This window comes from Acanthaster planci, linkage group LG10 (assembly GCF_054643075.1).
Source record: "Acanthaster planci isolate LZ-2023a linkage group LG10, COTS_SCS, whole genome shotgun sequence".
NCBI classification, from domain to species: Eukaryota; Metazoa; Echinodermata; class Asteroidea; order Valvatida; family Acanthasteridae; genus Acanthaster; species Acanthaster planci.
This window is the reverse complement of record NC_141786.1, coordinates 5,271,208-5,293,005: the sequence shown is the minus strand read 5'-3', so window position 1 is coordinate 5,293,005 and position 21,798 is coordinate 5,271,208. Positions and strand designations below refer to the sequence as shown.

General features: G+C 42.5%; 1 protein-coding gene across 2 annotated transcripts in view; it reads right to left on the bottom strand.

Moving 5' to 3' along the window:
* LOC147797696 (transcriptional regulator Erg-like) overlaps positions 1–10,534 on the bottom strand; it is a 68,114-nt gene extending 57,580 nt beyond the window's left edge. The window contains exon 1 of one of the 2 annotated variants that reach the window (XM_087142854.1): positions 10,349–10,534. In XM_087142854.1, coding sequence (XP_086998980.1) covers positions 10,349–10,366 — 18 coding nt within the window. In that variant the 5' untranslated portion in view covers positions 10,367–10,534. Of the gene's footprint in view, positions 1–806; positions 857–10,348 lie in introns of those variants that run through there. The other variant, XM_087142859.1, reaches the window with a different exon arrangement.
* Positions 10,535–21,798: the final 11,264 nt, after the last annotated feature.

The following is a 21,798-nucleotide window of genomic DNA, read 5'->3' as shown; positions in this document are numbered from 1 at the left end:
ACCGACAGTTTTGGGTCAGGCTGTGGGGATACTTGTGTGCCATGGCCTACATATTCTTCGTCCGAACGAGACACCTTGGTCTACGGACTGCACCGCGTCTTGCATGGGGAGAATACCGGCCTTCGCTAGTTTCTGTCAACACAGGGGAGGCAAGAGCCTGAGTTAGATTCGCACGTACCCAAACTTTGTGCTATAACGCACTCCCTGCACAATGTCTGTTGTAGTGTTCCTCCGAACTTGACAGTAGCATTGTGCTTTAAAAAGAGAGCCTTGCCATAATGTCCTAATCTGTAGTGACTTGTCCTGATTTGAAAAGCATGACATTCATTTTTATCGGACCAATGATGTCGAGTCATATTGTGCAAGTAACATGATCCTGTAGCCCAGCAGGGGGGCATGGTATAACGGAGACGACTCTTCTGAACAGACTTTGAAAGGCTTCACCCATTCGAAGGGAAGAGGCCATAGTTATAGAGAGCCTGGGTGTTTTTCTGTCCACACAGTCGGTATTAAGACATGTTTGTGGTTCATGTAATTTTTATTCCCCAACGATATCGGCAATGCAACTCAGACAGACCGCTTTGTCACAGGTCTGGAGTACTGAGGGCAGTTGTCCCCGTCATAATTGTCGTAATAGGCTGATGTCCCACCCGTCTCTCGAATGCAAACCTCAAATGCATACCGTAACAATCTTGAATTTTGTAAGGGACTTGTTGGGATCTAGCATCTGCTACACATTAGCTTCGAGTCATGTAGTGGGCCGGAGAACCAGGAAATATTAAAGGCAAAATCGAACGGCTGCTTACATGGAAATGAAACAGGATTTCCGCTCGTTAAAGGTTATCATACACCAGGCAGAGGTCAAGAGTCTATGACGAAACAACAAAAAGAGAAAAGTCATTGTTTAAAAAAACACAAAATGATAATTAATTTGGCTATGGCTTTCAACATACAACCAATATGGGTTTACAAACTTATGATTAGACGGCCAACACAATTAACGTAGGGATTGTGTTGTTAGTTTTCCTATTAATAGTCCACACACAACTAACAAAAATGTTTTCAGTATATGCCGATTGCTTGAGGATAGGGGTTCACGATTCTGATGGTCCGTTGCCACTTCGAAGGTTAAGTTTCGCCAACATCAATCTGATTAACAAATTTCCAATTCGAGTTCACAGGAACAGGGTGGTTTACGTACAAACAAAAACAAACCAAAAACAAAAAAAAAACAACAACAACAAAAGTTGAATGTACGGCATACTTCAGTGATTTGTGTTTACGATGACCACGGACAGTAATGAGGTGATGAATATCGACAGCACTTATTGTCAAGTTGATCGTCTGGCTACCTATAGTTTCAGCGGAATCATTGAATCCAATCATCCTGTGATTTCTGTTTCGTTCAAAACACAGTGTTTGTTAATTATTCGTTATGTGATAAAAACTATGTATCCCTTCTCAGTTGCCTGACTTTAATTTGAGCAGAAGAGGGAGGAAAAGGCCAGGGAGAAAGATTACGGGACTGAAAAACGAGTGCCACCTGTCCAACGCGCAAACCTAGTCCACCTGTTTGCACTGGAAACTCAACCCACGTGTACCAACACGCCAAACTCTATCCATCTGGTGGTCTTTGAGCTTTGAGCATCGGCCTCTGGGTCAAAATAATGAGACACCCAAATTAAGACTGAGTGCTCCCGGTAAGCAATCAGAAGGACGACAGTGATTCCAATTTTCCTTGATGCCATCCAGGGTAACCTTAATTAATAATGAAAAATGATTCTCGGCTGTATGGAAATCACCTACTCTGATTGTGCTCATAACACTTAACATGCATTTAGCAGTTGTCAAAATAACAGTATGTCCAACCATCACAGGGCTGCATGGAGGTTTCGCTAATAACGTGGCTTTCAGTCGCCTAGAGAGCCAACATGCCTTCACAGTAAAAAAAGAACAAGCAAACTTAACATTGGTGTGTCCGCATGTGTCGACATTTTCCCATTGAACTGAAATTGCTCCAAAAATATATCTCAACTCGAAGTTGTCCAACACGCAAGATGCCTATTCTTGCCATTTCCTAAGTGTGAATTCTGGGTAGAAAAACAACTGACAAACGTTCTTGCTGCGGGACACAACTTCGTGCCCAACTAGAACGAACCAAGGATATTCAGACAGTTACCATTAGGTTTAGGCAATCACATCAACAGTTGACAGTCAAATTATTTTCTTCACCTCTGGTATTAAACCAGTATTTTGGCATTCGCAAATATTACTCTCTCAGCTGAGAGCTGCGTTTCAAGGAGGCGCAAGGCCAACCACATACGCTGAGGAACTGCCGATTTTCCTGTTCTCGGGCAGCGATCCAATTTCGACCAACTACACACGCATTTGCCTTTTCACAATTCAATTGAATACCTAATGACTGATAGGCAACAAGTGTTCAATCAGATTGTGCCTATTTCAAACATACGATCGACAACTCAATCTATCTCAATTTCCTGATGTGCACAACTGGCAACCGCTGCCTACAAATAAGGGTTCGTTCGCGCGGCTGCCGTGGCCGCCTGCGCGGACAGGCACGCGGCAAGTTGCCCGCAACCAGATGCCCGAATGAGTTGCTGCACCATTGCTAGCCCATCTGCTAACGGGACAGCTGCTTTAATCAGTCCTGGCGCAGTCGGGAAGTGATCCTACAGAATTCTCAAGACAAGGATTGATTAGCAGACCTAAAATGCTGATTACAGTGTATAAGGTCAAGCTTTCGGATCGACCGGTTAGACCTGCTTTTTGACCATTTCATTTTAAGCAGGGAGATCACCAAGTTCATGTCTTTTCTAAGTATTGATTCATGGCTGAAGTTTTGTTACCTTTTGTGTCAGTTGAAAAGTTTTTATTCTAACGTTACACGCAAAGTGGTCCATCGTGTTGCTTTCGTTGTCTGCAATACCAAGTTTTCCCTTCAACGTTGTTTTCTTTACATGATGAAGACAACAAACTCTACCCTCAAAAGTAACTCCCATTGAGGGTGCTAAATTTAACGCTATTTTTTTCTCTCCCACAAACCAGGGATAGAAAATGATATTACAGATCTCTTCAATGCAACAATACAGACATTTTCGCTTTTTATACCCAGAGAGAATTTCACAATCCGGTGGGGTGATGGAGCCACACGGAGGGCATTCATTTCCTATATTTTACGAAGCCTTGTTTCGAGTCCTTATCGCAGCAGGTATGAAGCATAAAAACACCCGTATTCCCCAAATTTCGAATTAGAATTTTCTGAATAAAGTGGATACATATGGTAAGGGACATCAGTTCCCTTGTGCAACTTCCAAATGAATAGGTGCAGTGGTCACAAAAGCGTGCACTTAAATTTGTACAAAAAAAATTTCCCGTCGGGTACCAGGTGAATCGCATAATGGCTGAGAAACAGGTCGCAATTCTGGGTAAAACGCAGACGGGCGCTTAGCATTATTTTTAACAACTATTTGGTAATGACTCACGTTCGCATAAATTTTAGGCGAGAAACTATCAAGGCTGGGTAATATGTTGTCCAACATTATTTAAGAGATTCGCCTGGTTCCCGTGTTGGGGACAACTGCGCATCACAGTTGCAGTGTTTTTTCAAGAACTGTCACCAACTGAATGCAAGTATTTTCAGACCACTGAGAACTAGTTATCCATTCCGAAGGGTTCCAATCTCAGATCCTATTGCCTCCAAAATGGCCAATCGTCGAAAAGCCATGTTTTGCTATAACCGCATCTTACAGAAGAAGGCAAAGGCCACGTCCAAGTTTGCAAACTCTAATTTAATCGACCTCAAACCATCGCATGCTAAACAAGTGAGGGACAAGGGTGGGAAGGGAACAGAAAGCAAACCATTAACCAAAGATGCCCTTTTCAGTTCATGCACTGTGAATGGAAAGAGAAAGGGGATCGAGAGTGCTTTTACAATTAAAATCACTGGGGGAAGTTACCTTGGGTTTTGCACGGAACGACACCATCAAGATAAACACCACAATTACACAGTCCAATAAGATTTTAAAACTCAATTGGCTTTTTGACAAAGCCCGTCAAAGTTTAACACACGCCTTCAAGTTAGTTTTAATCTGTAATCGGTGTTCAAAACTTTGGTGAAATGCACCCAGGATTTTACGATAACCGAGATTTTCGAGCCAGCCTTTTGGCTGATGACGTTCCTCTTTCGTATTGCCATCTTGAATACACTCATTACTGTCATTTTGAATACAAAGACTGAGCTTCTCACGTGACCCCTAACCGGTGATCCCTGACATAAACTATCGGATGATCTGAGCAACTGCGGTTTTTGACCACACTCGTTTCTCATTTGAATACAAGAAAGGCCACGTGTTACTCGCGCTAAGTCCGAGTCTGTACCGCAACAAACAACAGAAAAGTTCGATGGAGGGATGCCAAAATATGCGTCTTTTAGTCTTTTGCCTCCTATTTTGGTAGCCGTGTCTTTAAGTTGAAATTGACATATATCATTGGTTCCACACGCAGTTATGTCCTATTTTGCCTGGTATACGTGCCTCATACAATGAGTCAGTTCAACGCTTTTCCTTCATCTCAAAATCCTCTACCTAATTTTTGCTTGTGAAATGCGTCATGACAGACAAGCCGTCTATGGATGTCATAATCATCTCTAGACATCTCCACCACGCCCCGTTCTCATTGTACTAACCTGTAGTTTTTATCACTGTTTTAACAGAATCCTACATTGAATCATTGGCGATGCCGCCAATGTGGGTGTGGTAGGCCCATCCTACACGTGTGTTGGCTCATACAATCGGTAACAATTACTAAAATAAGGAGAAAAAATTTAAAAAAAAAACACTATGAAGGGTCTCATGTCACCGTGAGGTATCTTCTTAGAACTTGCAACTTAATGGGGCATATAATAAGCTACAGATTATTCTAAGGCAGTAGGGTACAAATCCACCATTTAACGAATGCTCTGGTGAGATTAGCGACACACAAATTTCAAACCCCATTTAAATTTCCTGGCTGAAGCTTATTTTTTTTTTCTTTTTATCTCCAGACAGTATCTACATACCATGTCCACTATTACATGTGTACAGCAATCACGGTAGGCGAGTGAGCCACCGCCATTGTTTAAAAGTGTGTCGAAAAGCCGGTCACGTGTCAGCGACATGACCTCATCACAAAGCAAAAAAACCTACAATTGTTTATAGTAAACTGACTGCGCTCCTTACAACGAGACATAAAGCCTTCTGAAACGGGCCTTAATATCCATGATAATGCCCCCCTTCACTGAAAAAAGGATGGATGGATATTGAAGAAGGCTGACAAAAACTGGCCCCCAAAAACCACACCACTGACAGCTGGTCCCCCCCCCCCGAGATGCTGGTGCCCCTCTTTGCCCGCCCCCTAGTAAAATCCTAGCTATATGCCTGTGAAAATGAGAAATTATACTAATTATTCACTGTTCGGAAATTCTGTAGAAATATCCAAGATGAAATACTCAGTTCGGCTAAAAGGTATCTGCAGCGCCTCTCTGAGTGGCAATCGGCCACGCCCCATCTGTTACCTCTTCGTCACTGCGTCATTTTGTGCATCGATAAGCCCTTCGAGGCACGCCTGCCAAAGCTATCTTTTGTCACAGTCAACAAACAACTTCAGTGGCTTCAAGAGGTGGACTTCGTTTCAGAGTCCAGCCTTGGGGAAATCTCAGTTGACACCAAAACACGACCGAGCAGAAAAGAGAAGCTTCTTGTACAACTTCCTTGCAGATTCTAATAGGAAACCACAACAAAAATGAATCGGTTCCTATGCGATTAACTGAGGAATCGATCGCCAAGAAACAGTCATAATGCAGCGGATGGGGCAATTCCAGATATAATTGGAGGGGCTTTTGTTGAAGTAATCCCGTTGCCTCCGTATCCAATTTCGCTCACATGAAGGGTCTAAGTAGACCGAAAGCGTGGAAATGCCGGGGTAACATGCTGAAAAAGCGTGCCGAAATTTCAGCTCTGTATTAAAAATAGCTTAATGCAATATTCTTGTGACCCGACAAGCGCACAAACTCTGTCATGATATATCTGGCACATCTTCATTTCTTGGGGTATGCACAGGTCATGAAGAGTTATATGAGCCGGTTCTTGTTTTAATGTTCAGAGGGAGAGCACATTCCTCAGTGAACTTACACGAACAGAAACAATCCCAACACGCGCCCACGGCCAGAGCGCAAAACAATATGCTGCCCGGTACCATGGGTCTGGGATAGCGAAACTGAAACACAGGAAACGGTGACTATTTAATCTGGTGATTGCAGTTTTGACGAGTGTTGCTTTTAATCACAGACGGGCAGTCGATGCCAGTCCGCCAGCTGGCTTGTTTTTGGTATCTTCTGATCTTATTGTCTTTCGACCACTGAGTCAACGTTGCCAAGAGAATACAATCACGGCACATGCAATCAGTGCTTACGGTCGAGTTTCAACACATGAGGAATCGTGGAAACGCGAGGGGTACATGTATACTGACAGAGGAAGCCATGTTAGATCAGTGCTGAACTGTGAAAGGCACATTCGGAACGCATGGAGCAGGCATGACTTAAAAGCGGCGACCAGCCTGTGTAACATTTCCGTGCCCGCCTCATCCACAACTGATCTCATGCTTGCTACAGATTTAAAAACCCTTTCACGTCGTACTAATGATGATTTGCAGCCCGGTTCCAGAATACACTTATCTCGAAAAATTTACATACATGCAAGTTACAGTTTAGGTTGTGAGACCCGAATAGCATTACAAGCCACGATGCTGTTTTAAAGTTGTTTATCTCCACTCAGGGGATGCGTCCAATGCAATAGGCATCTTTACCACCAGCTTCAAGTCTTTCCAATTTTTAAATAAACAAAACCAAGAAAAGCAAGAAGTAATTTTACAAGCTCTACCACTGCGTGGAGATCTCTGTGAAATGCCTGATCTCTTACCACACAACAACCACGCAAAGTCAACGCTGATAACAGTACGGTGACTCGGTGAATTTACCGTGTCGTTTTAAAATGACCTGAAACAAATCTCACGACCTTTCCTCGGTTCTTATTGGCAGCATCCATGCTGCCCACGTACATATGGTAACGATCAAACCGCAACGGCTTCCTGAACTGAAATACGTCATTATTGGTTTTAAAACCCCTTTGCAAGTGGTTTGGAACTGTGCTTTCCCATAGGGCCAACTGTGCATCCTTTTTCACAAATTTGAGTTTCCACTATATCCATAGACCCATAGTTCAAAGTGAGCCAGGCTGAGCCCTATGAGGCCCGGAGAGCAACACACGTCGTGTAAAGGAGTAGGAAAACATGAACACGACTTCCAGCGATAAAAATCAATAATCAATTCTGCCGGTAAAAGTTGTGCTGTATTTTTTTTGGGGGGGGCAAGGCAAAAGAATAAAATTGTTCCATTCTTCCTCAAGTTCATAGATTATAATCTGTCGGACCAGGCACATCACCGCAATAACCAAAGAAAAAAAGAGTTAAGCGGGTATACATGTACTAAAAGATTTGGTAAACAGCTCTTCCAGTAAGTTAAAAAAGATATGAGCTTAAAAATATCATGACGGTAGGTATTGCAGTGTACATACACTCAACGTTTGAAGACAAGAGTAATTAAGTGTACAAAAAAGTTTAAAGTCGGTACGAATACAAAGAAAATGGGACAATGTAGGGGAAATCTGTGCGCTCAAAATCCGAACTTTTGCATGTGGTTTAAGTTGTCCCGGTTTGCAGCTGTGTTGCTGGCATGCTTTCATTTTACGAGATAGTATACTCGCTCAGATGTGCTTGTATCTATCATTGTGTGCTCTAAACTTAGCAACTCGTAATTCATCCGACAGAACACTGTGGAAGTTACAACGCGTCATGATGAGCCTCCCACCGTAACTTCAGGCAAGCCTGCACCGCGAGATATCAGCCGACCCCAGATGAGGCTACGCGTCTCGAAAAGGAAGTGGGCCCCCAAAATAGCCGGCACAAAAGTAGGTTGTCGCAAACAATCGTTTTGCCAGGTTCTTTCCGTTTACGGTGTCGATGCTGGGCGTCGGTTGTGTCCATGGTTCTTGGTGTTAAGATCGAATTTTAAAGAAATACATAAGGAGTGTCAGAAGATGACTGGATTTGTAGAGTGTTGAATTCAATGCATGCAGTCGTGGTACTCAACCGAATGACCACCAGAGTGAATTCCTTAACTTACTGTGCTGAACAAAACAGCAAAATTAGCCTCCTCTGAAGGCCGGAGGGACAAAATAACCCCATATGAATCTTACTTTGTCTACCTATACAACGACTTTGAAAGGTTACATGGTGTAACAACATATCTTGGTTTGAGGGATTTGGGGACCTCTATTGGAAAATAGTACAGAAAGGCTTCATGGAACTTTTGATCATAGGAATATATACTACAACATATTTTGTACTGTCAACAAACGTGGCACTTTTTGTATATGAAACGGCGAATGATATGCCAAACAAAACTAAATATCCGCCTTGGCGTAGAAATTGGCAACTGTTCCCGTCAGGGTACAAAATAAACAACAAAACGTAACTGGCACAAAATAACAAATCGGTTAAGAAACTGTGCCTAAACATAAAATACAGTACTTGGGAAAACATTCCAACTTAAGAAAGCAGGTTTAGTACAAAATGTAATTTTTTTTACATGAACTTCACTGGCTGTAGGTCTTCACCGAATCACCGTCAGGAAAAAGTTGATTTGCTCTTACCATTAAACTCGTTATCACTTACATCAACTGTTTCGATTGCTTTGGAGAATGGAATAACATTCATTAAAACTGAAGCTTTACGCTTACAAAAAAACGTGCATGGAAAGTTGAAAATTGTAAGAAATGGTGATAAAGTGAGATAACTATTTCTTTAAACTTCAAATCAACAAATAATAAAAAACCTACTTTGATGTCAAATATCCGTTTTTAATATTCAATCCATAGAAACAAGAATTCTTTGATTCTATATTTCTCTATACCAAGCTGTGTTTTGTCTTTGTAATTTAGGTTTCTTGTTTTTTGTCCAGTGGCCCACTTTCTTTAACGAAAACTAACACAGGCTCTTCTAATAAATTCTACTGATTTCAGCCTGGTCCTCTTGTTTGTGTTCAACAAGTGTATAGGATACTTTCTAATTAGAAGCTGAAATAACTTCAGCAACACAATTAGAGTGTGTTTTCTTTGTCCTATATAGGAGGATAGTTGTCAAACGTTCTCGTAAAAACAGCAAAAGGTGAATGGAAAAATCGTCATCTCACAATAAACACTTAAACACAGAGTGCCCTGAAATTCTGCCAATGTAATATGCCTTAGCCTTTACTCACTAAGGCGCAAAATCTGAAGTTATCTTCTATGGTAGTTCACTTATTCCAAATGAGCTAACAACGTTTAATTCAGTCCGACCATTATCACGATCTGTGCCCAGTTTTATGCTCACATTTTCGATGTATCAAATGTATTAAAGGCATGTGTCAACTATTTGTACAACTTGTGTATTGAGAAGTTTGCTTTATATAGCTGTGAAGAGTCGATAGGATTGTTAAGTATACCGTTAAGCTTTATGAATACAACATGAAGTAAACAAGTGTTTTCTGCAATTTACTTGGCAGTTAAGTGCTCATAAATATTGTTCTCCTTCATTAGATGTAAACGTACAAATCTGTATGGTAGTGACATTGTCTCATCTCCCTAAGTTAGATTGGTCAAGTCGCCGTTCTAAAAAACTGTGCTTACGAATGTTTGCTTCTTGGGTAAAGTTTTAATCCCCGACAGGCAACACAAAGGACGCCCATGCCGGGTACACAATGGTGAAACTAAACGGGATCTCCGACAACTGATTAGGCATTTCCCCTCCGTCTGCAAACACCCTCTCTAGACATTTGATAAAGTGTGATCTTCGGAATTCCTTATTGACTGTTCCCTGGCTTAACGAATTAGACAGGGATGGGCCCCTTTTCGGTACTGAATTAGGACAACGGTAGATGGGAATTATAATGTTGTATCCTGTATACTGGCTGGTATACAAGCCGCACGTTTGACGGTCGTGTGTTCTGGCAAACGCAGCGGAAAGAGTGTGCAGGAAGCGGGCAGAGGATATCCCGTGGACATGCACAATAATAATATTCAGGCTGAATAACATCTACACGACCACCACCACCAGAGAACAAAATCTGCTGTGCTGGAACTATCAACCAATTCGCAAGTTGATCAGTAAAGCTGGGCTGTGCGTACGCTCACTGAATTATGAATCCCAGCGTGCGTAAAACAAGAAAAAAAGAAGCTATAAGGGTGAAAGAACATACCTTGACAAGCTTATCCATCGGGACGTTTGGGGTCTGATCTCAGGGTAGGCGAACCGGGGGTTATCGCTACCGAAGCTACAGGGAAGACTCCATACAATCTCGACCGGGACTGTTCAAAAATATCTGCGGCTCTGGTACAACTTCCTTGTGTGTTCCCCTCCGAGCAACTGACTAACAGGACACGGCAACGCCAGCCAGGCACATGGCACGCGAGTTGGCCAGTGGCGAAACAGCCAATGGGAAGGCCCGTTCCATAATTCGCCCGCGAAAAGTGCCGAACACAAGTTGGTTAGTGGAGAAAAAAAAAGTTGACGGGGGGGGCGGTCCGAGGGGAAAGTTTTTCCTCTGGTTTGCTTGCAAGCCGACGCAGAATAATTCAATAAGATTATCTTAAGGATGAGAGAAAGATTGTACATCGACACTTGATTACCAACGAGCTCAAAATCCCCGGGTCTGGGGGGATTTGTGTAGCAGCCAATGAAACTGAGTGGGCATCAACTAGCTCATCGGCCTCTTTCAATCAGTTGAAATTAACGTGAAGAGCCAGGCGCAATGTGATCATCTTGTCTAATAATGGTAATAACACCAACGTTTGCAACGTGTTCAACATTTGTTACATTTTCGTGATGGTACGAGTGAATCTGAGAATTTATTTATGACGTGATTACAATAATCAGGCTTCAGTCAAAACGATTTAAATTTCACCTGGGAATGTGACCAACTGCGATTTGGACAAATCATCTTCAGACTTATAGATTAATAGTCCCTGAAACGCGATCATGGCTCTAACGAGGATACAAAGACGGCTCTTGTCAGGGTGTGGAATTTCACTTATTCACTTCCAAAGAATGCAATCTCGATTTGCTTTAAAGTGGCGAAGTGGCAGTTGATTAGGACAGAAAAAAAAGACCAGTACACTCGAGCAAACGACCCCAGAGTAGTCCTGCATTCCTCTCTGCCTAGGCCGTTCTATTTCGGTGCTATGTTATTCTTCGGTCAGGCAGGAAGCCCAATCAGGGTTGCGGAGGAACTTTCGAATTTGGGAGAATAATCAGCTAAGTTGAACCGGGTTAGACCGGGGCCTCACAAATACGCCGTATATGGCAAAGGGGTCCCCTGCTGCTGTCGCCGAGGCGGGCTGGCTGGGCTGCAGTTGGGGCATTCCGAGACAAGAAACAGCACCCCAGGTCTTGTCGACTTGGTTCGAGGCTAGTCGAGATTTGGGGGGTATGCTGGTGAGGGGAGGCTGTTTGAGGCTGTCACGGACAGGTACCGGTACGGTACGGAGAAAAGGATGGGAAGCTCCCTAGCCCGTATTGTATGATGATGTAGGAAACTGTCAGGGTTTGTGACTCCATGAAGCTAGGGGGGGGGTCGAATTTGGTTGCTCACCACATGGCATGCCCTTGACTAGGCCATCTTAGCCTTTCCTGGCCCTGTCCACTCAACTATCAGCATTTAATGGCATGGGTATAGAATTGGACTCATGGACGTCGTAAGGGGAGGAAAGGGTCACCTGGAAAAAAAAATGAAAAATAAAAAGGGGGAAAGCGAAAGAAATGAAAAGACAAAGAGATTTGCTGGAATAACCTAAAAACTGACATCCCTGCTGTGATTTTTTTATTACTTGGTAGATGATGATTGTTTTGTCCCTTCCCTTCAACCCCCCCCCCGAAAAAAGTTGTCCCCCTTTGAAAAACTCCCGACGACGCCCATGCATGGACTGGCATCTTAGCCAGCAGAACGGTTATTTCATCCCAAAGAAACCGGAAGGGACCATGGACCTGATAGGCACACGCTGGCTCAGGACAACGACCGTCCCAACAATGGACATCACCCGAAAAGTCATTGGTCGTGAACTTCCAAAGCATCAACAATGGAAGGGGGTTATGTAAAGGGATTTTCAAGCAAACTGGTGGCTTTCATCCCCTTTCTTCCTTTCTTTTCGTTTTTTTCTTCTTATTTGTTTTTTCTTTCCTTTTCTATTTGCCTTGTCCCCCCTGCGTTAGAGAAAGCGTTCCCGTGCCTCCCCCCACGTTACGCCCATAGAAATATTTCTATTGTGTACAAATCCTACGGCACTGTATACAATTGTTGGAATAAGCTCAAATCCTGAAGGGGTAGGTGATATATCCTTCCCATGCTTTGACTGGGTGGGGAATGGAAACCTCTCGCCCGCATTTTCTTATCACCTCGATGCAATCAATTAACGGACAGAAGTAGTAAATATGGCAACTCAATAACACGTCTGCGTAAGATCTAGTATTGGTTTCTGAGAAGATAGGCGGAAGGATAACAGGATAAGATCGTGGTACTATGAAACGCTTTTCATCATTTGGATGACTGTACAACAATCCGAATAGACCGTATTCGTGGCGTCCCCAATTTCAGTCGTATTCACCAACGTAGTGTATTTATTTGAAACCGTTAAACTCAAAGAACCAGACTATATTCTACGATTTCAATCCGACCACCAAAATCACCTGGTACCACCCCTTTACGGGTATCAAATTGATACTGTACGTTCAGGAATACGACTGAATTTGGGGACGCCTCAAATACGGTCTATTCTTTTCAGTTATTTCATTGAGCATCAATTTGAGGAGCCAAAATTTCCTTCAGCTCACAAGACCTGTTCTAGGCTATAATTATACTTCGCGTTGACTCATTTTTGTAAAACCAAGGAATTTCATAGCGAATCCTAAGAAGCACATTATGAGAAAGGCTGTCTGAGGGACAACGTCACGTGGTTTCCATCCCCCAAACCTCATCCCAAATCCCCCTCCCCCGCTAACACAGAATCACACCACTGGTGGTTGTGGTGGGACTGTTTCCAGGAGGGGCATTGGCTGACGTATTTTCCAGTTGAAGAAAACAACATCGCCAGGAAACGCATTTCCGTTAACCATGATTTGTTTTAACCTAGGCCCGGGAACATGTGCGAAATGGTGAACAGTTCACTGCCCAGGAGTGCGTTAAGTCATCCAAATGACAATGAAATCCTGCCACAAATCCTTATTCTCCCAGTTCGATTTGTCTAAGTCTGTTATATTCTGAGGCGCAGATCGGGGGGGGGCAGGGTTCATGCCCCTCTGCTCTGACACCAAACAAGAATAAATGAATGAACTAAATGTGATATTAACAATCAAAAGATGACAAGATGACATTATTATTTAATATTTGTATGTCATTAGCAAAATCCAAAATTAATCACCATTAGCAATGTCACGCATTTTGTACGTGTTCGTGTGGTTACAGTAGTCGGACATAAAAAAAGTCCGAAGGGCCTGACCCTCCCACCCTGCCCTAAAAGTTCCTGGCTCTGCCGCTGATTCTCCACCAAAACAATTTTTTTTTCTCTCTTTCAGTGGACAATCACTCCTGAAGTCAGTGGGTAAGCCAGTCACTGCAGTTGATGTTTACGTCGACAGGAATGTGTTGCCTCTTCTTGGAATGACCCAACCTATATAGTCGTGATGGGGCAGAGGAGCTCAAAACAGCATGTGTTTCGAGTATCAAAACATTTCTTGAAATGATGTAGCCAGTCCCATATACAACAACGGCCGCAGGCCTCGTCGGATCTCTAAACGGTACCGCCACAACACCCATCACAGACGGCCGATGACCGCGCTTCACGTTCCGCTCCCGGGGTCGATCGTCTGTTTCTTGGGAACAAAGATCGCACTGTTAGCGTCTAATTTTCGATGCATTTTTTACATCCTGTTTTACATTACATTCTCTTCTCTTCTTCTTCACGGAGAAAATAATGACCTAGGTCAAGACTGCAAAGCAATGACAACCTCGTCTGTGACGAAATGCCACCGTCATTTAATGCCTTACAATTCACCATTCGGCAGCAGTCGCCAAAGCTGCATATTTTTTTTTCTTGATGAGACACCATTAAATAAATAGAACTATGAAAAATGAACCAAACTGTTATTGGCATCTCTGCTGAATGATGTTGTTCACATACCTTCCATCCTACCGCGCCTGTGGTGAAATATCCATCGTCGTGACTCTCTGAACTATCTGCTCAGTGGGACAAAAAGACTGCAGCAGTTAGTGTTGTGTTCTAAGCTAGGACTTTCCACTCCTACCTGTGTAGAGATAGATGTTATTCAAGTGCGGGCGGAGCACAATCATTAACCCACGCTACGGGCACAGTCCACCGTGTCGTCCACATTTTGTACCACTTGTGTACACCCAAACCCAGTCGGAGGTAATTTTAGTAAACTGAAGGTTATAAGTTACACGCTTCAGCGTCAGACCATTTCAGCCAGTCTGAATGCCTTTGCAAGCAGAAGAGGTTTACGAAACACAGGGGTCACCTGTGAAAAGGCCAAAAATTCGGGAAACTGACGCTGCGATCCTTGAGGTGGCTTTTCTCGAGTAAGACAGCTCGTTGAATTGAATAGTCAGTGGAGTAAACCGAGGAGGCAACTACTCCCCCGTGACCCCCCCCCCCTTATCAAGCAGAGCCTGGCCACACTTTTCCGAATACTTCCTGAGAGACAAAAAGCCATGACACCTTCCGTGTTATGAGACAAACGGGCCAATTTCATAGAGCTGTTAAGCACAACATTTGATTAATCGCGAGAAAACCTTGCTTAATAAATCAGATAACCAGCCAAAATTCCATGTGATGTATATTGTGTTTGGATTAGATTTTGGTTATTTAGCATGACAATCAGATAGAGTTTGAGCTGGTAACCTTTTTTTTTTAAGCAAGGCTTTTTTTGCGCTTAAGCAAATTTTGTGCTTAAGCAGCTTTATGAAATTGGCCCCTGCTCGAAACAGGTCTCAGTAAGAAAATCTGGCAAAAACATGAAGGGTGTGGCCAAATGACATAACCTTCTTCGTACACGCCAAGGAGAAAAATAGATAAGTGATTCAAGATATAGATTACACAGTATCGATTTCATTTTGTATTGCTGGTGGAAGCACTTTAGAACTTTAAAGTTACCAAAGGAATCCCTCACAGAATCAGTCTTTAAACAAGGGGCCCTGGGCCGACCTTTTGTAACTGTATATACTTCTGCACTGTAAAAGGTTAAGTTTGAATTTTAGCACCGCATCTCTTCCACTTTGAAACACTCGTCAGTACCATGATGTTTATTTCCCCAACGTTATGGATTCTTCTGTCACTGACCTTTTGTCAGTGATAACTGCAGGGAATATCTTAGCCGTCCTTTGGTGTGACCAGGATCTTTTAACAACATCTTCTGGCGGCAAGAGGCTCTCTACTGTTAGGCACGACTCACCCGCCGCTTTGGAAAAAATCCACAAATTCTGTGGTTTCCTTCCTACACTCAAGCTCGTGGTCTTTTGACCCCTTCTTCGAAACAAGACCTCCTTTCAAATCGCACCAAACGATGTTTTAAGAAAGGGTTCTTTCCAGCTGTAAACTGTGTAATACTTTCATGCCTTGACCTGTTTATTCGAATTCTCCATAAACGCACTTCTCTCCAATTACATCTCGATTACGAATCTGGATGAATTTCCACGGAAAAGTACCGTTCGTTTTCACAAACAACCGAGTCCAAATTGCTGTGTAAATTGAGGCTCTATGTCCTTTATGTAATGACACTTTTCTTTGAAAAGCTTCCGTGATTTTAAAAGGAACCAGTTTGTACGTACAAATAGATCATCTAGTTTTTGTAACCTATAGCTCAGCTGAGGCCAAACCATCAGCGGACACCTATTTCTATTGGTTTGGAGGTCCTTTAATACAGCTTTCCACTTGTCATACCTCCACCTTCAAGAAACTGTAAAACTATGTTATTAAAAACACTAACGTGGTTTTATACTGAAAAGCTTTGGCCCATTTGAAAATGAGCATATTAACCGTTTTGACAATCAATTTTCAATAGCAGTTTTTATATGAAAAGGGGGGAATTCGAAGAAAAATATGAAAAAGTTGAAGATTTTGTAATGAAGCAAATTGGATACTTTAAGGAAATATATATTTATATTCACGGAGAGGGAACGTTTAATACGGGATTTCACCAAAGTCCCTAAAAAATCGCAATTTTGTAGGTGAATATGTATCGTCTAGCTCCACCCCTTAAAACCCAAATGTCAGCCAATCCCAACTGCAGAGATGCTTTTGTAAATCATGACGTGGACAAAAAACAAAGGAAATATATAAGAATCTGCAATGAGGGAGGTCAAAGTGAATGGGAAGGGACGGGGATTAAGTGGTGCTGACATACCGGGAGACTGTGGGGGTGAAGACCCGTCGGCGCCCCGGACGCTTGTGGTAACCTCCCTCGGCAGTGCCGTTGATGCTCTAGGTAAATCCTTAAATCTGCCTTTTCTGAAAAGTCGCTCCCGGGTGCCCCTTGTTTCTCTGACTAACCCGGTTCGAATCCAGCTGTGCACAATTATAATGGCCACTCTTTTGTGAGGAATTATTGTAAAAGGAAAGGTCTCTTCATGTTTTCAGATCGTTTTAGCATCTTTTAACATGCACGCAAGTGCACGGAGAATGGAGAAAAACTTCACAAATCCGTGATTCTTCTCTGGCTCTCAAATCCATTTGTTTGTCATTTACTATTTTCTGTTCATCGCTCAATAAGAGGTTCAGAAACCTTATTTTGCAGTGTCTATGCGTGTATTTTGTTATCGAAGAAAGCGCTTTCATTTAAGGAAGTGCAGTAAATACCCATTACTATTGATAAAAGTCAATCAAAACTTTCTCTTTTTAGCATGTGTCTTTTCAATTGGCACACATTGAAAACAAAAGGAAACAAACAATAAGACGGAAAACCGACTGACTTTGCGTATTGGATATCTCATCTCACACCGTCCAGCAGATGACAGCTGGGCTCTTTGCCTGTAGAACTCGTTGTATGCAAGCTAAAAAAATGTGCGAAAGGGTCATCATTTCTTAACACATTTCAGGGACACACTACTCAGTGACAACATAGGCGACCGTTTGCAGTAATATTTTCACAAAGAGTCCCATGTATTTCAGTCGAGCATCTCTTAAATTACCAAAGTAAATAGGGCAAACCACTCAACTTCACGGAAATCTACGGATACCCGCATGCAGTGCCTCACTCATCACTGCAGTGAGTATCGGAAATGCGCCCTCACCGACGACATATCACATCAGCGCTCTAAATTCTTTGGAAATTTGTGTCGTTCAAGAGTCTGTTTTTCATTTAATTTTCGTCGGAAGTGATCGATAAGCGTCATACAAGAACAACGGCGTCAGTCATTGGATTTATTTTTGCTGTTGGTGCGACTGAACTGGTGTACAGTTCTTAACGAAAACGGTTGGCTACAGTAACTGATGCGGCCCTTGAACCGTCTCCACAAGTAATCTTTCAGAGCAAACTAGTAGCCAAATAATTGCTACACAAAAATAGTAGGTGGTGTCACGTCCGCTGGTTCAAGAAAATGCCACCAACTGTTGGTATTGCCTATCATCTCAGTGTTTTTGTTTGTTTGTTGGGGTGTTGGGTTGTTTGTTTGTTTGTGTGTTTTATCCAGGTTGAAACTGATCCGGATAAGGCCATAACAGTTTTTTTCTATCTTTCTTAGGGACTTCCGGGAGTGAGGATTCTTCATTTTTGCCCCAGCAAATAAAAGTTTCATGCACAAGTCCGCCACTTTTTTTTAGCAATCAACAACATTTCAAATTATGGGGGGACCTACTTACCCTCCTTGGAAGCCTATTCAGCAAATGAACAGTCACGTTACCATCGCATGCTCAAACTGGTAATTGACTGATCGGTGAGTTATGTGAGTTATAGTGTCAAACATCAACAAACATTACGTCCTTGCATAGCAAAGGGTGTTTTTTTTACAAAAAAAGGCCTATTTGGTTAAGTCCTCAGCATGTCAATAGTTTGTACTTTACCGACCGTCATCTTTTTTGCCATGGGAGGACGCCATGTTTGCTGATGTTTGATACAACCTCTCTATCGTAGCGAATGTTGATTACAGGATTGGATACTTTCATGTCCTTATCCACAAAACAATGTTGCTGCTATCGTGTCAAAACAAAACAAAACAAACTGTGAAGGAGCCCATCGACAAAGTGATGGGTGCAGGGAAGACCTACCCAGCTTCATTTTCCTCCCGCCCGCAGCGGCATGGGCTAGTTTGATCCATCTAAGCATGACACGGGTCAAGGGGTCACTTGAGGCAAACCGTTTACCTCTTCTGTATGTAGCCGGAGATGTGACATCCTGTCTCGCTTCCGAACCGCTTGAATTGTCCCACCAAAACAACTTAATTTCAATTTTCGCTGAGTGGGAGGGCTGATTAGACAATCTGACATTTACTCTCCAGAGATTCCAGGCATTTTTGCCCTGATAAAATCTGCTCAGTATCAGTCACCGTACATTATTAGTAGTATTCTTCCAGCAATTAAGTATTACGTTTGAAAATGTCAGACTGTCAGACTACACTGGAAGGTGATATCAGTTTAATTAATATCATGAACCAGTGCATTATATTATCAGGCATTGAAACAAATATAAATTACTTAGTGGGAATTTTTCAGGTTACAAGCTGACAACCGTGGAAAGACAACATGATAATCTCATGTTTAATTAAGACTAACAATAGGCCTAAATGATATTGTACAAATTGAAAGCGTCACAATTGATGTCTTTGTGGACAAAGGGCCCTGCTTATTTCTTCCTTTGGCGTGTTTCACGTTTATTGGTAACGCCGGCCACTTTGTCTAGTTGTGTAGATCCTCAGTGGTGCCTGCCAAGCATGACAGAGAGGAGTTCAGACAATAGGTTAAAACCGATATGTCTGAGAGCGAGATGACTTTGGGCATTAGTACGTAAACCCCATCAGTAATGGCGAAAGTGTGGTCCCATTCACTGTTCAAAGAGAAAACAAAATTGCCATTTGTAAGTTGTTATGTACGTGGACATTTTCCTGGAAGCGAGGCGACTCCCTGTTGGAATAGACTGATCCAGAATATTCAGTAAGCCCCGCCCACTGCGCTAGTGGGCAGTTTAAGACAGCCCACCTCCCACGTTCCAACTGCGCGTCCTAGGCGCGAGCACGAATGGACAGATTTTGTGTATGAAAAAAAGCATGACTGTGTGATTGACCAGAACACATTGGCACGGTGCTTAATGTTGGCTGTACCGTTCAAAACAGGCCGGATTTCATTAACGAATACGTTTTTCATCTTAATCCTTGTAAGTTTCTGTTGTAAAATGTAACCATTTTCCCTACATGTACGTTTCAGCCACACGTTTCAATCAACCATCTCTAATTTCAGGGCTCATGCGCGGCGTAACGAGCGCTAAAGATTCGTGCTTAACAAGCCACACTTTTGTGCTGTGATAATTATGTTTTGTTTACCTTTTGGTTGTTCTTAAAAATACAACTTGTATTCATGAGGAAAGTTTAGGCCCGTTCCTTACATATTTTGTATAAAACAAATATTGAGAGATTGTCATGGTGTGTCAGAAGAGTGATTTTATCTAAATCTCTTTCTCAAACGTTTGGCAGACGTTATGAGTACGATATTTAGGGCCCAAATCAACACAACCTTTATTTTCTTTTGCATATCGATTGAAACTCGTCACTGACTGCATGTCAAATTGAATTGAAACGCACGTGCACAAAAGCGGATTTCTCACACAAACAATATTGCAGGATCAAAAGCTTTATATCACGATTCCCATATTTTGACAATGAAAGTATTTTCGGTACATTTCACAGTTTTCATTTGATAGTTCGAAAAAAAAAGCTCTTCATAAAGTCTTGAAAGTGAGCGATATCTTCATGGAGAGAAATAACGTGTGAGTGTATAGACCTTTTTCACCCACGTGACTAAATGTAAACAATACCACCTGTGGACTGCCTTGGCACGGTGATCGCATATATTCCTACGGGCAGCTTCAACCACATGCAAGCGCACGTGCGAACACTGCATGCTTGACGAGTTTATCATGAATAAGTCTATTACCATCACAACACATCATAGGTCCAGCATGATTGTGACATCACAGGAATGTCTATAGTGTGTGTCGTCAGTTCAGCTTCAAGTTGCACAAGGTTGAAAGAAAATTCGTCACTGTCGTTTTGGGTTATTAATGGGGCCACTTTAAATGTGTACGTGCTGAAAGAAAACATGTTTGTTTTCCTGACTTCTGAAGACAACAGTGCTCAGAATTTGAGCCTTTTCAAATCAAATAAATTGGGGAAGCAGAATCGCTCTCCAAGAAGGGATACTTCAGCATATTAGCTCCGTATTGAACTCAGATTGCTTTGAAGTCACTTGTTTTGGGAAGAGAGAACTGAACGCTCAACTTTGTGCGCAAGGACCTGCATCCGTCAAGTGACATGCGCTTGAGTTAAGGGGTAATCACCACGCTGCGCATTGCGTACCCGTCTACCGCTGGCACGGAAAACTGAGATGTTTTCGCATTGACCGAACTGGAATTTCGTTATGGATTTTAACATCCGCCCCAAAAAATGGAGGATTGCAAGGTGGAATAATTACTGAGGTAAGGCTGCATTTGATGAAAGCAGGGTCTCCCCCTAAAGGCGCGACAGTTGTAAAGGTTAGCGGGCCATAACGGGTAAACAAAAATCAATTTTCGAGACCGAGAAATTGGAAACCCTTCGCCAGTGTCGACAGATTGGATTCTGTTTGGGTTATGGTTGACTTGTCCTCGGAAGTCATGGTCCTGGCGCAAACATACGAAAATCAGAGCTCCTTAATTGTCGAGTCTGCACACGTGCATTATGGAGACATTTTTCAAAATCTCAATTAGTCTACATGAACTTCCAAAACTTGACGAGTCCTTCAAAAACTTAGGTAAATTACCTTAAGTATCACGTGATTAACTCGTAAATGTTTCTTCTCAGCTGAAGAGAACATCAGTATTTGTTCAATATTGTTTTGTTCGCATTTTACAATTTGAGTTGAAGATCGGAAGTCTTTAATGGAAAATGGTTGTCATGACTGTTGGCGATTCCGAGATATTTATAGAAACAAAAATGTAACTCCCGTTGGCATAATTCTCCCCCAAGCATGTAAGTGTAATGCCCAAAAGAGGGCCTGCGTGGAGTGCCCTCACAGAGGATATGATTGTTATTTAGATTTCATGACAATGAATGCACAAAAGGTTTACCCAAGCCTATTCTAGAGGAAGACAGAAATGCCCTCTAACGTGACGTCATACGCTGAGGGTCTATACAGGCATCAGTATGCGTACACCCAGCAAGATATGAGACGGAGGGGTACCCCCCTTATATGTCCAATCCCTATACACAGTCCAGACAATCGTTACCTATCAAATCCCCCAGATATCTGCTAAGAATTCCTGAGATTCCGACCAAACAATAACCAACACAAAGGGGGGTGTTCTCGATCACATATCTTGCTCCATGTAAATATGCGGCTCGTTGTGGTTTTTTGGTGTCTTGCTTGGTCTAATTAAGACAGCGGGGTAAAGTTAATT